This window comes from Phodopus roborovskii, unplaced genomic scaffold, assembly GCF_943737965.1.
Source record: "Phodopus roborovskii unplaced genomic scaffold, PHOROB, whole genome shotgun sequence".
NCBI lineage: Eukaryota > Metazoa > Chordata > Mammalia > Rodentia > Cricetidae > Phodopus > Phodopus roborovskii.
In genome coordinates this window covers 27,585,044-27,597,506 of record NW_026126540.1, presented here as the reverse complement: position 1 = coordinate 27,597,506, position 12,463 = coordinate 27,585,044, and the positions used below count along the sequence as shown (strand labels likewise).

General features: G+C 48.7%; 1 protein-coding gene and 1 pseudogene across 1 annotated transcript; both read left to right on the top strand.

Moving 5' to 3' along the window:
* Window positions 1-9,103: 9,103 nt before the first annotated feature.
* Window positions 9,104-9,607, top strand: LOC127232835 (histone H2A type 2-A). The gene has a single exon (XM_051199133.1). It carries the CDS (start codon window positions 9,107-9,109, stop codon window positions 9,497-9,499), a length of 393 nt encoding a protein of 130 aa, XP_051055090.1. The 5' UTR covers window positions 9,104-9,106; the 3' UTR covers window positions 9,500-9,607.
* Window positions 9,608-10,213: 606 nt separating this feature from the next.
* On the top strand, window positions 10,214-10,884 carry LOC127232699 (histone H3-like; annotated as a pseudogene).
* The last annotated feature ends 1,579 nt before the right edge of the window (window positions 10,885-12,463 follow it).

The window sequence follows — 12,463 nt, the reverse complement described above, 5'->3', positions numbered from 1 at the left end:
TCACACGCGGCCTCACACCCTGGCCAATAGGGGCGCGCGCACAGGATCCGCTCATTTACATAAGCCCGGCTCCCTCGCCTGACCGCCGCCGCGAACGCGCGAATCACGACGCGCGTGGCCAGAGCCCTCATTTGCGTGCGGCCCTTCTAAGGGCCGCATCCTCCTGGGCTGTGTCGCCCGCCCGCCCGCCCGTCCGCCTGCCTGCCTACCTACCGCACTGGGCCAGTTCCGCCGTCTCTGCTAACCTTCCCTCCTCTCCCCACCCCTCCCCTCCCCTCCCTTCCCTGGGTGCGTCCCGCCTCCGAGAGGCCCGGCGGTGAGCGCGAGCGCAGCCGCGGGGACAGGTGTGCCGGACGTGGGTGACTCGGACGTCTGGTCCTGGGCCCGGAGCTGCTGCTTTCAGGGCATCCTGGGTGAGGCGTCTCGGGGGAGCCAGGTGGCTCTGAGGCAGCTGACCAGGTCACCAAGTACCGCCCGCCATTTCAGCTCCGCGAAGGGTCTTTGCGGAAACACCCATCCTTAGGTATAATGCTGGTTCAACCGCAGATGAAGGCTGCTCGGTCTCTTCTTCCTTTTACCCGCGTCTCTGCCTTTGGTACTCTGGTGACATACAGTCCTAGGTCCCGAGAATGATCCTGATACAGTACAGCTGCGTGCATATTTTAGAGTGCGCCTGCTCTTCTAGTTGTCTTCAGAGTTCATTTTGTCAACCTGGTTCGCTTGAGCCGAGCAACTTTGGAATAACTAAGTCAACAAACCTATTTTCTAAGTATGATAAATAAATGTTGCTGCGTTCATGTTTACTTAGAAAAAGCCAACATTATTTAGTTAAGCTTCTACAAATCTTTGGACGCTCTTTCTCAAGCACAAGCTGATCTACGTAGAGACCTTCCATTGAGGAAGATGGAAACCTAATTTCTGATACCTAGGAATTAGCTGATGTCCTGTTTGTCTTCTACTTGAAACATTAAGGTCTACCGATTACATGCTTACTGTTTGACTGCTAGGAGCCTCACTTTCAAGGGTTACTTCCATGCAATGGCAAGAAAATGCTTGAAAGGAATTGAGAGTGCTTGAAAGAACACGTAGGGTTTGGTGGGTTTTGGCTGAATGTGTGCAAGAATCGAAGATGACACTGGGCTTTCGCAGATCATTTGCCCTATGGTTACTCAGAAGCTCCGTTTAGGAGCCTTCCACTGTGCCTGGGGCTAGATCACTCTTGAAGTGCCATCTCAGGGCTACCATAATTTTAGCACCATGTCAGCAGTACCTAGAGAAATGTCACAGCCAGCATGTTCTAGTCTGATTTGTGTTAATAAGCTTGTGGTTGCTGCTGCTGTGTCAGAGAGAACCACTAGTAGATTAGACATTAACTGGATCACAGTCCTAGTGACACAGGCAGAAATACTGGGCTAGAGTTGTGTTGTGGGGGTGGAATTGTAAGTCTTATGGAGAAACAGTCCAGAGTAAGCTCCCAGGTTTTTTGCTAGAACAACTGTCTGGGTAGATGGTGTTAGTAGGATGCAATACAGAGAAGCATGGTTGAGTTGAGAAGTTGAATGTCTAGCAAGAATTCTCATATTTGATAACTTGATATTCAAGTGGACATGTGAAGTTACATTTGAGAGATTGAGATAAACCCAGGGTTCAGCAAAGACCACACAACTCTGCATTGATGAGCTGACTGAACACGCTACAGCATGTCCAGGAAACAGAGCACCCCCATGCACACACACACACACACACACACACAGTCCTTAGGTTTGACCTAATTGGTTTAAAAATTGTCCCGGCCTCCTTCAGACATCTGCATCAATAGTACCATCTCACAATAGATCAAACATGGATGGCACAGCATAGAAAGTTATCTGGAGGAAAGCTTTTTAACATCAAGATGAAATTGTGAAGTCAAAAAAGCTACTAAGAGAGATGCCATAGTTTCTTTTTCTGTTGCTGTGATAAAATATTCTGAGGAATGAAACTTGAAAATTATTTGGCTCACAGCCCTTGGCAAGGAAGTGATTGCAGCAGGATCTTGAGAGAACTGGTCACATCACACCCACAGTGGAGCAGAGCGCAGTGGGTTAATGTATGCCAGTGCTCAGTTTCTTCTGTTTTGTGCAGTCAGGGGTCCCCTGCCTGCACAAATAGTGTTATCCACAGTAGGCAGGTATCACATCAATCATCAAAATCTAAATAACCGCCTGTGTGCATAGCTAGAGGCCCATCTTTCAGGTCATTCTAGATGTCATCTGGTTGACATTGAGAGGAACAGTTACTGGAAAACTGTTGTGACCCATCTTTGTGGGGCTTCAGTCAGATCCAGCCAACTTGTACCTGACTGGTACCAGAGCGGGGGAGTGTGGATTGAGAAAGGGCAGGTAAAGGAAAAGACAGACACAGAATAGAGGCAGGAGGGCAATCCAGTGAATACTGGATTCCCCAAGTTTATCCTTCCACATTCTTAAATACCCTGATCAAAAAGGGGGAAATGGCAATGGACTTCTTTATCAAGGTACAAGGAAGAAACAGACTTAAATTCTCCATTTAGTAACAACATCTTAGACTAAATCTCTCCTTATTTAGATAAGACATCCATGCCTAATACCAAACATCCTAAAGTAGCCATGTCTTAGACCTTTAGGTCTTACGTTTAAATTTGGAAGAGTAAGGATAGTTTTGAACTCTCTGACCTCAAATCAAGATGAGGGGAGCCATCTCCGTGAACCCCAACAAAGGACAAACTGAGATGATCCGAACTGAGCCTCTCAGAGTTCAGCTCACGTTGGGCCATATGTTAACTTTAAACTCCAATTAAGTCAGCTTGTCTGGTATATTCCTGCTTAGTTTGAACCTTGAAATGTGTCAAGAATGAGATTCCCTGGACTAAAAGAATGTGAATCCTTGTATTTATTGATTCATATAGTGTGTGTTTACCTTGTAGGTATGTGCATCATATGTATGCCTGGTGCCTTCAGGGAGTGACAGTTGCCAGCCACCACGTAGCACTGGCAACTGAATGAACCCAGGCCCTCTGCCAAGAGCAGCAAGTGCTGTTAACCCCATGAGCCATCTCTCCAGCCCTGAACTTTTGTATTGACTGGTGTTATACAAGTCAAATAGGTTGACAAGGAAAAATAGAGGCTTCCAAATACACATTTGGGCCCAAACTGCAAATGTTAAAAATCAGCAATTCATGATGGCCAAAATTAATATTACTACCATACAAAAGTTTGGAATTCTTTTATCTAAAATTTTATAAGTTTCAATAATTATATTAGAGATTTTGGCAGTTGCATTCTTGAGACTGCTGTAGTTAGGTACCACATTGTTCTCTCATAGTCATACAGCTAGAAGTCTGAAATGGAGGTGTGACAGGGCTGGAAGACTCTGTCACTGTCTTAGGATGCTTCCTTATCTCTCTGCACCTAGAAGCAGGAATGTTTTTGTTTGTGGTAGCATAACTCCAATCATCCCCAGCCTTCTCCCTAATTTTATGCAGGTATGTAATGTGCTTTGATCATATTCATCTGGCATTATTCCTTTTAACCCTTGTTTCTATTTTCTTGTGAAGCTATTAATTATACTGGATGTAATCCTTCTGTAATTAACTTGATTACATCTGCCCAAATGCTTTCAAATAAGGCAAAATACTAAATTACTGTGAATTAGACTTCAATATATCTCTTGTGTGGATGCAGTTCAAAACCTATCAGTAGTTGACGTCTCTGTGCATGGTCTAAATTTTCAGAACCTATCAATATTTTCTTAAGCGGGGAAAAAGGATTTGCCTATTAGATTCTAAGGCTGAGAGATTATCCTGGATTAACATCTGAATAAGCCCTAAATCACCAAAGTCCTGGTCAGAGATAAGTAGTCAAGGTTTAAGATGCACACACTGTCCCAGAATCCTGATGAAGTAAGCTTTAATGCCAGAGAGGTGCAAATAGGCAAAGAGCAAGAGCTTCCTTCTCCATGTCCTTCATGTAGGCTGCCACAAGAAGGTATGACCCAGATTTAAGGGAAATCTTCCCATCTCAAAAGGCTTGGATGGGTCTTCCCACTTCAGATGATTTAGAAAATGCCTCACAGATATATGAAGACATTGGGTTTCAGCTAATTCCAGACACAATCAAGGTGACAAACAAGAATAGCCATCACAACATCTATTTAAAAATACTTCTGCTAGCTAGCTCTCTTTCAAGGATTTCAGTCTGGAAAACAAAAATCAAAGCAATAAAACCTATACAAAAATTTATGGCAGTCAAAACTACACAGAGAAACACTGTCTTGGAAAACAAACAAAACTTCATTACAATAATATAGCAGTTATATATTATGTCAAAAACACTATGATGCGATGCTACATTACTAAACTAAATCTACACATTCTAAATATGCTAAACTTATCTAATGAAGTCATACTGACTTTCTGCTGACATTTGATATATGGGTGGAAGGCATTTTATAAGACTTAGCTGTGTGTATATATGGATGTGCTCTTCCCATATTGCAAGAGGTCAATGTTTAGTTTCTACCTCTCTTCCTCTGCATTGCTCTCTCTTTCCTTCCTTTGATGAAGGGTCTTTCACTAAACCTGGAGCGTGGTTTCAGCTAGACTTGCTAGCCTGAAAGCCGCAGTGATCTGTCTGTGGTCCCACTCCTAGCCTTACACAAGGGCTGAGATTACATAAGAAATCCATAAACACCATCACTCATATTCCACAGCTATTACTTCATTAAGTTCAAATTTGTGGTCTGACACCTGGTGGCTTATTTTAGCTATATTTAAAGACAGCACAACTTGGGGGTGGGAGAGTTTCCTGAGGACAATTAACTCAGTCCTGTGTGCACAGCAAAGCTTAAGACACACACTGAAACTATTTACAAAATACATGTGATTCTTCCATAGAGATGGATACTCATGACTCAGCAACAATGCTCAAGATAAGAGTCTAGGGAGAATGGCTGAGCTATACATAATGCCTGTGGGAGTCAGGATTGGGCTAGCTCTAAGATAACATAGAAGCTTAGACTGTTGTAAAGTAGAGGTGACATCTCACATAAGGATGGGTTTTATGGACAGAAAAGCAAAGTTCAAGATTTAGTGGGGTTGTGGGATGTGAGTCTTAGATAAACAAACAAAATTGTCAGGAGCGATCTTTGTGGGGCTGCAATCTGAGCCAGCCAAGCTTCCCCAAGTCCATACCTGAGTGGGGGAGTGTAGATGAGGGAAAGGCTAGCTATAGACAAAGAGAGAGAGAGAGAGATTAAAGGTCAGGAGGGCAGACCAGTCAATACTGAAATGCTACGAGTTTATTTTTCACCACTCTTATATACCATAACTAAAAGTGGAACACAGTATCATGTATATAGAACAGACTTTTCTTCCTCACTCATTCCAAGGGTTCAATAACCACACTTTAGCTCTAAACTTCTTGTTCCCTAGCCTTGAGATCAGGAGTAGCCATACCTCAGATTCAACTTCTCCTTCCTTAGCCTTGACAGTTAGGAGTAGACATACCTCAGATTCAGGTCTGTTGTTATTTAGACTAAGATGGCTGAAACATCCTTCTGTAGCCACACCTTTGACCTTTAGGTCTTATGACTTGCTGACAGCTTTGAACTCTCTGTCCTTGTGCCAGATGGAGGGCAGCCATCTTTATGGGACCCACACATAATATTCTGGGTGATTCAGATAAAGCCTGACCCTACAGATAACCAGGTTATAAACTTCCTCTTTCCCCAGCGTTCATGGTGGGAGACAGGTAAACATCTTCCTTTGAAGAGATGAGTATGACAACATTTCCTGCTTTCCCTGTGCTTATCTGCCTGCACAAGAACCTCTTACCCTTTATAATGTGAACATCTATCTGTTCACCCCAGATAAAGCACCACCAACAAAGAGGCCATTTCACCCAAGACTAATTTAGTGAGCCAGGGGGCTTATTGGGGTCACCTGTGAGTATGGGTAAGTGCTGATGGAGTGAATCAAAGGCATCACTGGAAAGCCTACTCAGGTACAAGAGGACTCTTGAAAACGGCACCCTAGAAGCTCCCTCAATCTGCCAACAGTTTAGCCTGTGTTGTGCCCAGGCTAGTCAGGGGCTGCTCAGAAATAGTTTTCCATTTTTGGGCAGGCCTGTCACTATACTGCTGTGGAGGTAGGCTTAGGCCTGGCTTGGCCTAGTACTACATGGACCAGGCCTCCTCCTTGATGTTGGGGCTGTTGGAGATTGGTTGTCCTTTATTCATAGCTTTTCCTTAGACACTGCTTGTTCAGTCTGACCTCTGAGAGAAGACTGAGCAGCCTATGAAGGCATCTGCTCTGTCCTTTCACCTGCCCATCCCCCTATGGACCGTACCACCTTTCCTTGTAAAACCATGGGGAGGAAGTCTTGTACCTTTTGTTTGTGCAGTTTTCTGAGCCTTGTAAATTTTATCTCCTAGGTCTTCTAGGCCGCCATGCTTTGCGTGAGAAATTGTTTTCACTTGGAAGAAACAGTTTACAATACAGGGACTTCAAGAGAAATGTCCCATAGAGGATAGCAACACGATCAACCTTTTGGATTAAACTTTTGCTTGAAATTTGGTTTCTGTGATGCCCCTACCAATGTCTAACTTGCTTAACATTAAGCCAGAGTCCACTGCCATGTTAAACACAGAGCACAGAGCTATACATGAGGGCCTGGGCAAGCATTTAAAACATAAAATTTAGCCAGTTATTTGAACATCAGCTTACATTCCAAAATATCCCTATGGTTCTACCATGTAGGGCCAGCTTTCCTGTTACCATTGCCAATCTTCTGTTGTACCTTGTAACAAGACCTCAGCATTTGGGTGATCTGTAAAATCCAATTTCATTGCTACTTGTCATATACTATCTGTTGCTAAATATTTCGTCTGAGACTTGTCTACAAGGTCTTACATGAATGCTTTCTGGAACTACACTCTTCTTGCACTGAAGCCATTTTGTATTTGCTAAAATAAACACATCCAGTTTCAAAGCTGCAGCCTCTTAACTACAGCTGGAGCTGTCATATTTAATGTGTACATGGCCACCTGAGCCATTGCACTCTGCCACTGACTACTTCACAATCTTTCCAAGATCTCCAACAAAAAATGCATTTTCCCCCACTCCAAGTCATTTCCTAAACATGGTTATCAATTTATTTTCAAAGTGTGTTTTCTTCAATATTGTCAATACAACCTTTCACTTTGGCCATATTCCACAAAGCCAAAAGTCATAAACCTGTGCCAGTGTCATTAGAATATAAAACAAAACAGGTTGGGAGATAGACATAGTAACCAAAGCTTTTAGGGTAAAGGCCTCGGCTCTAGGAACCCTGGCTAGGCTCAATCACTTATCCAAATTCAAGAAAATCAAAGTAGAGAATTAGTCAAGGAAGGTGACTGCATTGGGAAGAGGAATAGGAATCCAGTTCTTACTGGACCCCTCAAGTCTATCTTCAGGGTACTAACTGGCATGAGCTTTAGCCTAAAGCAGAGGAGGAACTGGGGCAGGCACAAGGCAAGCGTAATTTAGCAGTCCTGATAGAGTGTGGTTTCTTAGATCATTGCTACAGTTCTGATCTTGCAAGGTGGGGAGTCCATATAGCTGTCATCTTGTGAGGACATCCTTCTCATACAAGAAAGATCATTGCAGCTCTAGGGTGTGGCCTTGCCTTCATGGATAATTGCATGCATCTGTTATGATGCAAGAGAAAGGTAGGACAATGACTTATCTTTGTGCCTTCAGCCAAAGGAGACAAGACACCAAATAAGGCAGAGAGGGCAGGCTTTCAGTCAGCTCTGTTATCCCTTGACCTCGAGAGGTCTTTTTATTTTTTCAAAAGCACGAGCATCTGCTTCTTTAGGGACTAGGTTCCTGAAGTAGCTCTCTCCCAGCTGAAATCAAACCACCCTCTACACACCACTTCTAATGCTGTTGGTAGTCAGATACTTGTTTAGGAAGGCCCCTGGGAATTAATTATACAGGAGTCTGGATCTAGTCTATCTTTGTTGAATTTTTAGAAGCATGTGGTTACTAGGAGCAGAAATGCCCAAGGTGCCACAATCTGCAGGGACTATGTGGGAGGAAAAGCGCAGCAACAAGACAATCAGAACAGCATGGCAGGAGCCAAGGAAACAATGCTAAGAGCTGGCAGCGGAGAGAGAAAACTGATGCACAGCCAGCCAGGAGAAAGGGAAGCAAGGTGACAGTGAGAAAAAAAGGAAACTAGAGTCTTTGCTGAACCCTAGATTCATCTATCTCAATCTCAAACATGACTTTACATATCGACTTGAATATCAAGTTACCAAGTTTAATGAAAAGGCCGCAAGTCATTCAACGTCTCAACTTAACAATGTTTCTTCATATTCATCTACCAGAGACTTGTCCAAGCCAAAAACCTGGGGGCTTCAACAGAAGACTGTTTCTCCAGAAGACTTAATTTCACGACCACCGCCAAAGAACTCTAGTCCAATATTTCTGCCTTCGCGGAGCTGAAATGGCGGGCGGTACTTGGTGACCTGGTCAGCTGCCTCAGAGCCACCTGGCTCCCCCGAGACGCCTCACCCAGGATGCCCTGAAAGCAGCAGCTCCGGGCCCAGGACCAGACGTCCGAGTCACCCACGTCCGGCACACCTGTCCCCGCGGCTGCGCTCGCGCTCACCGCCGGGCCTCTCGGAGGCGGGACGCACCCAGGGAAGGGAGGGGAGGGGAGGGGTGGGGAGAGGAGGGAAGGTTAGCAGAGACGGCGGAACTGGCCCAGTGCGGTAGGTAGGCAGGCAGGCGGACGGGCGGGCGGGCGGGCGACACAGCCCAGGAGGATGCGGCCCTTAGAAGGGCCGCACGCAAATGAGGGCTCTGGCCACGCGCGTCGTGATTCGCGCGTTCGCGGCGGCGGTCAGGCGAGGGAGCCGGGCTTATGTAAATGAGCGGATCCTGTGCGCGCGCCCCTATTGGCCAGGGTGTGAGGCCGCGTGTGAGCCAATGAGAGCGTCGGGCGGACAATCGGAGCTCTGCCTATAAAAGGGTGAGGCGGCGGCGCTGGCGCGCAGTTTTCTGTTTGTGAGCGTGTGTGTTTTGCATTTATTTTTCGTCATGTCTGGCCGCGGTAAGCAAGGAGGCAAGGCCCGCGCCAAGGCCAAGTCGCGGTCGTCGCGCGCCGGCCTGCAGTTCCCGGTGGGGCGTGTGCACCGGCTGCTGCGCAAGGGCAACTACGCGGAGCGCGTGGGCGCCGGCGCGCCGGTGTACATGGCGGCCGTGCTGGAGTACCTGACGGCCGAGATCCTGGAGCTGGCGGGCAACGCGGCCCGCGACAACAAGAAGACGCGCATCATCCCGCGCCACCTGCAGCTGGCCATCCGCAACGACGAGGAGCTCAACAAGCTGTTGGGCAAAGTGACCATCGCGCAGGGCGGTGTCCTGCCCAACATCCAGGCCGTGCTGCTGCCCAAGAAGACCGAGAGCCACCACAAGGCGAAGGGCAAATAAGTGAGGTCGCTGCTCGCAGCGGCCCGCGTCTCGGGAGGACGCCCGCGAACTCAAAAGGCTCTTTTCAGAGCCACCCACCGGTTCAGATTAAAGGGTTGTGGCACGGTAGTCGGCCTAGTGGCTTCCGGGTCCCAAAGTGTAGGGTGTGGCGTCGCCACTCGCTCTCCGTCCAGTCCCCATGCCCTTCCCGCTGCGCGTGGGCTCCCAAGCATCCTGTGGGGTCTGTCTCCCCGTGTCCTGCGCCGAGTCTGGCGTCTCGCAGCAGTTGTACTGAGCACTCTGCGCCCGCCATATGTCGTCTCCCCGACACACACGAACCCCACACAGCTTGTCGGGCTCGTAAGGCGCCCCCCCGGCTCCCAACCTAGCGCCCCGAAAGCCTCTGCCCCCACTTTCCCCCGAGACCGGGACTCGACCAGGAGTCCAGTCGGAGCCAGCCAGGCCGGACCTCTTATTAAGTCACAGCCGGCCGCCCCTGCCGCTCGCCCCTCCGGCAAAGTCTAGGAGGAGGTTCGTGTCCCGCTCTGTGACTTTGGACGCCGGGCGGGCGGTGCGGCGGTTGCGCGCGCGTCTTTCCGGCAGAGCTGGCACCGGCCGTCCACCGGTAGCTACCACAGACGGCCCCGCCCGCGGAGCGCCTGGGCGAGCCAGCCAGCCAGCCAGCGGCGGGGCTGGGCAAGGGGCGGGCGGGCGGGCGGGCGGGGCGAGGGGGCGGGTCGGGTCCGAGCCAATGGGCGGGCCCGGGGCCGGTGACGCCACGGCCAATGGCCGGGCAGCGCGGGACTTTCAAGTCGCTGTCCCCGCCCCGCCTGGGGGAGAGACTGCTCCTATAAAAGGGCCGGCCCGGGTGAGGGCAGGTCCCAGTTGCTCCTGGTCTCTTCGCCTTCAGAGTTCGCCATGGCCCGCACGAAGCAGACCGCCCGCAAGTCCACCGGCGGCAAGGCCCCGCGCAAGCAGCTGGCCACCAAGGCTGCCCGCAAGAGCGCGCCGGCCACGGGCGGCGTGAAGAAGCCGCACCGCTACCGGCCCGGCACCGTGGCGCTGCGTGAGATCCGGCGCTACCAGAAGTCCACCGAGCTGCTGATCCGCAAGCTGCCGTTCCAGCGCCTGGTGCGCGAGATCGCGCAGGACTTCAAGACCGACCTGCGCTTCCAGAGTTCGGCCGTCATGGCGCTGCAGGAGGCGAGCGAGGCCTACCTGGTGGGTCTGTTCGAGGACACCAACCTGTGCGCCATCCACGCCAAGCGCGTCACCATCATGCCCAAGGACATCCAGCTGGCCCGCCGCATCCGCGGGGAGCGGGCCTGAGCTCCCGGCCCCCGGTTCCGTCCCACCAAAGGCTCTTTTCAGAGCCACCACGTGCTCCCGGGAGAGCTGTTCGCCTGTCTCTTGGCGTCCTTACCCTTTTAGGGGAGACGTCCCTTTCGTGCCGTCGCCGGGCAACGATGGCCGCTGTTTGGCCTTTTGGCTTGTTTTAAGGAAAGCTTGCAAAAGTTTTGGTTTTCTATTCTAACCTCATTAACAATTTCAGTCTGCTCGAGCAGCCTTAAAATTTGTGCAACTTTTGAACTGGTACATTTTTGTAGATGTTGCTGTTTTGTTTCCAGAAGGGTGTTGAACTACTGTCCTTCTATGCATTTCAGGTCACTGCGAAGATGACCGCAAGTGGCCTACACTGGTTGCGGTACCCAGCACCTGAGTGCAGGCCTTCCTGAGCATTTCCGTCATGATCAGACGCTATGTAACTTCCCACCTCACGTATACCCCTTCAGCCAGCCTGGGGGCTGTGGTTCTGTGGACCCTTGGCTGTCCTGGAACTCGCTCCCTAGACCAGGCTGGCCTTCCTCTGACTCGGGTACTGAGATTTAAAGGCATGTGTCACCATCTCCCGTCTTTAAATCTTTGTTTTTATTTTAGAGTTGGCCTTTCTAAACTAGCTGAACTACAAGCAAAAGACCTGTCTTCCAGTTACCTCCTAATTGCTGCACTAAATTTCTAGACTGCTGAAGATAAATGGCTCCTTCCCCTGCCTCTGCTAGGCAATGTCTGGGGACTTAGTGTGCTCATGGTCGGTGGGTGGTAAGTGGACTACTATCAAAAATATGCAGTGATACTCACCTCTCTTCTTTAAACACTTAATGAATTATCCTTTGTTAGCCTTTTGGAATTAATTATATTAACTATGACCTGGCCTTAGGCTTGTGTGACAATTGGTTACTTTCTCTCCTTATTTCCATTCAATTAACTTTAAATTGCCTATCCATCTGTATTATACATACAAATGCACAGATGCACACACATATGAATATATATATTTATGCATGATATATTGCAAACCCTTCTGTACAGAAATGGACTCCGGACGTCAAGGAGGATCTGCTATTCCTTGGCCTGAGGAACAAAACTAAGCTTTGTCGAAATATTTGAAATATTTGAAGTCAACCCAAGTCTCTGAGTCCGTGATACTGGTGGTCAGTGACCCAGGGACACAACATGCTCTCTCACCTCTGCCACCTGGGAGCCCCCAGAGCTCTGAGGAGGATTTGGGATTTGCTCTGCACCAAGTAAATGTGAGAAACAAAGACATCCTGTTAACTGGTGTCTGAGTCAGAGTCTCAGGAAACCTACATTACATCCTGTTCCCAATCCTCTTCATCACTGACACGTGAGTCACTGAGGAGTGGAGAAACTGAGGCAGAAATGCTTTTTAAAAATATTTCCCTTTTGAAAGGAGTGGACAAGGGGAAACTGAGGGTTGGGAGTATGGTGCTCCTCCTAGTTTTCAGCCCCCACTGGAGTTTTCTGTGAACTGAATTACGCCCCTGGACCCCCCCCCCCCAATTCATTTGTTGCAGCCCTACCTACCCCGGGTACCTCAGTGTGGAACTAGAACCTTTAAATCAGCTGTGCCTATTACAAAATGGTGTTTGTATGTGAGTATTAGAACACACAGGGAGGCAGGAA